This window comes from Opisthorchis viverrini (assembly GCF_000715545.1).
Source record: "Opisthorchis viverrini unplaced genomic scaffold opera_v5_18, whole genome shotgun sequence".
In the NCBI taxonomy this organism is placed as follows: Eukaryota; Metazoa; Platyhelminthes; class Trematoda; order Opisthorchiida; family Opisthorchiidae; genus Opisthorchis; species Opisthorchis viverrini.
The window spans coordinates 459,854-464,627 of NW_008751674.1; the positions used below are offsets into that span (position 1 = coordinate 459,854).

Genomic DNA, 4,774 nt, shown 5'->3' on the forward strand with positions numbered 1-4,774 from the left:
ACTAAATGGTATTAACAGTATTCTTAAGTAGTCACCAGTCCAATATAATGCCATCGGATGGGGCATGTCGTGAAGGGGAGCATACCACCTCTGTTGAGTCATTGAACTCTATCATGCAGTCAATCTCGCCGGTGCAGTTCAGCGTACCACCAGAAAAAGCACAGGTTCAGTGTTCGACATTTCACATGGGTGGTCTATTCCGCTGCACGAGGACCTTCCGATTGCAGAGATAACCTGGATCCCCGGTGCCCATAACGCATGGTCACTAGTGTAACTGAAACACGTCGTGGAGTAGCGTTGAAATTTACTCACGCTGCTGCAACTGAGGATCCTTAGTTTTACCCTGAGAAGCTAAGCTTTGAGGTTGGTTTCGTTACGGTGTTGTCTTCGGTTTAGCTGTTCAGTATGTAGTTCCAATCCTGAGAGAATGTCTTCAGTGGCTTACAGCAGGTGTTGTTTTTCGTCAAATAAATCCATTTTTATTTTTCCCCTTTTAGCTCAGTCATTCAATAATTCAGACAATGTCCGGTCCAAGCACACGCGAAGCACGCCTAGAACGCTTGCGAGAACTAAACCTAAGACGAGTGAGTTGACGCCGTTTGCTGGTGCAACGAAAGCTATATAATAAGTATGTCATTGAAGTGCTACACTATTCTAGGTGTTTCCATTCGTGGTTCGAACCCGACCTCTGCCTCTCGACTTCCCTTGTCTAGGCTCGGGCAACCTGGCAGTATCTCAGCCCTCGTGTCCCCGCGTGGCATGGCAGCTAGGCACCGAAAGGTTGCTACAGCTGAACGATTATTATTATTATTCTAGGTGTTTTAGGACAATTAATCTGCTTGTTTTTACCAGAACAGTTAGGTTAATCGTTGTACCAACTGAAGCACCTCCATACCCACGCCCACAACACCCATGGATATGATATTTTTGCAATGCATCTCGTTTTTCTGGTGTGATTTTTGGGTGATCCTGTATTGCTATGGAGTGTTTCCTACAATGGCCATTTTCCCAAAAGTGACCCCACAGACAGCCACAATTACCATTATCTTGTTCTAAGTTATATGGCTTGTCTGAAATTACCCGTTAGCATAGTACTGTGTTGAAATATTGGCAGGTAAGGTGGATTCATTGGTAGTTGATCATATCGCTATCAGTCTACGCAGATTGACAGCTGAGTTGCAAAACATTTCATCGTTCGGGGAGACATTATCAGTGCACGGTTGGGTGGGTCGGTTAACAGATCAACAGCCACCTGATTATGGGTTTGGTGAAGCGGCCTTTGAGTTTTCAGGCTGACTCTTGAATAGTGAAAGGTTATGCCCACTAGGAAATTATGTATTGGTTTTGTTTGTTGATTCGATTCGTTCCGTGGAACCTCTGGCTCCGGATGGATCTCGGAGCATATGTGCATAGAAATTGCGAGCTGTCAAGTTCTCCTGAACAACGGAAAATAACTGCTGTCTGTTCTCGACAGCTACCTAACGACTAACAAGTACCACTAGAATAATTGACAGCAGTCATTTCTCTGACTTAAGCGCCATAAATACTGAAATGGGTGAAATATTGGTACATCGATCTGCTCCTTAGAACAGCCACTTCGCTATTCAACAGAGGTGGTATCCGCAGAGCATGAATGATGTATTGGTACTATGCGGTTGTTGTTTTACTCATAACAGGAAGACGTATGCATTCCTTTTATACCACCTAGTGATAGAAATAATTCGAAATACGTTGCTTCCAACCTGGATAATTCCGTTTGATCACCACAGAGAATTTCGACAGGATTCAGATTGTCATTCAAAAGTTCCGGACAAACTCACCGAAGTATCGAGGATCTCTTACATATTGGTTATTCTTTTTATGGTATAAGTAAGCCCGGTAGCCATCGCAAAGCAGAGAACGTTAAACGCAGAATAGCCTGGTATATTCAATCAATGCGGTTCGATTTATCAGCTATGAACTGTGTTAGCAATGTTGTGGAATGTAGGTAGCTCGGGTGCGCTGTTTGGGTGTTGGTCTGTTCGCCGAGCTTGGCAGTTGGATAGCAAACGTTTCATCACCAATCGAGGTGTCATCCTCAGTGCAGGGTTGAGTGGGACCATAGACACATTGGATCCAACTGCTACAGTTTGGTCACCGGAAATAGGGAAAGTGGAACATACAATCAAGCCTTGGAGGCGAAGGCATGTTCATTTTGTTCGGAAATTGGGTAGTTACGCACAGAAGGCGATAGTTTTGATGCCCGAGCGCCCTTTCTGCCAATATCATTAACCGTTTGATGATTTGAGTCCCGGGTACCCATCCAGGGAGGCGGCACTTGCCGACCCGACTAAGTTTACTGGTTAGTGTTTTCTTACTTCGTCGGCAGGTTATACACTGTCCACCTCACGGTCGATTCCACTCACAACAGGGCTAGGCGGGAAGAGCTATATGAGGCAGGCGGTCTTCTGCAATACGGAGTACATGTCCCAACTAGCGCAATCTATGAAGCGTGACTAATTCATCTATCGCGGGGGAGTTTCTTCTTCCTAAGACTTTACCTTAGCGTTGCTAATTCGATGTCCCCACCAGACCTGACCAATGCTTCGGAGACACCGATTATCATGGCTTGGCAGTTGGGTAACGAAAGGGTGCTACAGTTGAACAATTTTCTTAATGAAAAATAATTTACGGCTGTGGGTTTTAGTTTTCTAAGGTCTTTTGAAGTTGCTTAGAAAGCATTCTGGATATAGGCTTTCATACTGTGTGCAGATCGTATCATGTTGTGTTCCCCGCCAGACTATGTATGGATTTGAAGTGATTTCTATCTCAGTCCCTCTCTTATCCTAGAACGCGGCCCGCAAGTCGAACTACGCTGAAGTCGTAGAGGAGGACAAACGCTCAAAGCTTCCATCTAATTGGGAAACCCGACAAAAGCGCTTGCAGTGGGAGGAGGAAGATGAAATTTTTCGAGCTAAATGTGCGGAGCAGAATATTGACGCAGATCAAGCCCGGGCGTTGGAGGTTAGTGCGGACGTAGCTGATCGATTGGAAGCGCGTAAGCGCAGAAAGTACAACACAGACGAAGGATTCTCCTCATACGCAGACGCGTCGCACAGGAAGTATGTGAAGATGACCAAACACATCAAGCCGGACATGAAGGCTTACAAACAAGAAAAAGAAAAACTGTGAGCATACACGATTTGCTTAATTAGTGTCTGTTTTTTAACAGTTCTTCCGATGCGTTTAGCTTCGAACAAATACAAAGTACCATAATGGTACTGCCGAGTGCAATTATCCATGCTCTTCAGACAGCGATGTACTCTATACAGTTTGTAATCTACGGTTTCCTTTCACCAACTAGGGTCCCATGGGGTTGGATTTCGTCAACTCTACCTTCTATAGTCCGCGATTGTACAGAGGTCGCTAGACAAGAGACTTCTGATACTGATCCAGCCCTTAAGTTTAGATTGCTTTTGTCCGGGTTTCGATGACATTGTGCACCTGCTCCGTACTCAAACTGACATCATCCCGGATTTACAGTCGTTCAATTTGCAAATGACATCGTATTGCGTTCAATGTATTTTTGAGGTTGTGTTAGCTCCAACGGTGGTGAGAAATTCACGAATATCCGAGGCTCCTGTCGCGTTTTCTAACGAAGTAGCTTACCTCTAAATTTTGAGGTATGTACATATCAAGGAACAGAACACAATATTTGTACAGTTGTATTTACGTAGTGATCGCAGACGACCCACCATGATTGATCACAGCTAGATTTAGGTTTTTGGAAGGCTCGTTAGTATACAGTAGCACGCTTTGACCGTTTTTCGAGACTGCCTGATCACTCTGATGCGATTCCCAACTGTTACAGGTGGCTAGATTTCGGTATTTCAGATGGTCCGCGATGAATAATTGAAATGAACTGAGATCCATGGTTCTGATACGTCGGTTCATTTTTTTCCTCATTCTGCAGGCGCCTCAGGAACTGTTAGCTACTAACCTGTCCGAAGTACCGTAACTCCCTATAACCATCCCATTCTTTTTTCCTCTCAGAGGCGACCTGGCGTTCCCAACTGTCAACACCCTCGGACTACAAGACCGGAAAGATGATCCCGAAGCAGTTGAGCGGCTAGCAAAGAGGGTGCAAGATGAAGCAGCCAAGCGTCCCGCTTACAGTCGCCGGCGAGCTTTCGATGCAGACGCTGATATTGACTACATTAATGAACGTAACAAGCGCTACAACGAACTGCTCGAGCGGCATTATGGCAAATACACAGCTGAAATTAAACAGAATTTGGAGCGGGGGACGGCAGTTTGAAGGCCTTCTCATTGGTTGGACCTATATAATTGCAATTTGGCTCTGTTTCGCGGCCTCTGATGCCCGTTTTTGTACATAGCGACGTGAATAATTACCATTACTTTGACACTGCGACTACCCACACCTGTTCTTTGCTGCTGTGACAAGGCCCTCACCGATTGTAACAGCACCTCATAATCACACCATCAGTCTAATGCTTCCGTTTTTTCGTTAGCCAACCGGAGACCTAAAGTTAAGGGTGGTAAAACGGAGTTTTTGTACGACGGATCGAGTTGTCCGTTTGAACTTGTTGAATAGGGGTATGAGACCGTGACTAGTTTGGTGAACTCCACTAGCGATTTTCGGGACAGAACATGCAGCAGGTCATTTCAGAATTATTCAACATCCAAATAAGTACTAACAGTATTAATAACAAGTACTAATACAGGGTTACACGAGTTAATATTTGGTATCCGGTATTTTCTGCGTAAACCATCT

At 44.9% G+C, this 4,774-nt stretch overlaps 1 protein-coding gene across 1 annotated transcript in view; it reads left to right on the forward strand.

Moving 5' to 3' along the window:
- Positions 1–497: 497 nt before the first annotated feature.
- The window catches only part of T265_01635 (hypothetical protein), a gene marked incomplete at both ends in the record, with an annotated part of 5,237 nt that continues 960 nt past the window's right edge, over positions 498–4,774 (forward strand). Inside the window, 2 exons of the mRNA XM_009165701.1 lie at positions 498–584; positions 2,830–3,167. Coding sequence (XP_009163965.1) covers positions 522–584; positions 2,830–3,167 — 401 coding nt within the window. The remainder of the gene's footprint in view (positions 585–2,829; positions 3,168–4,774) is intronic.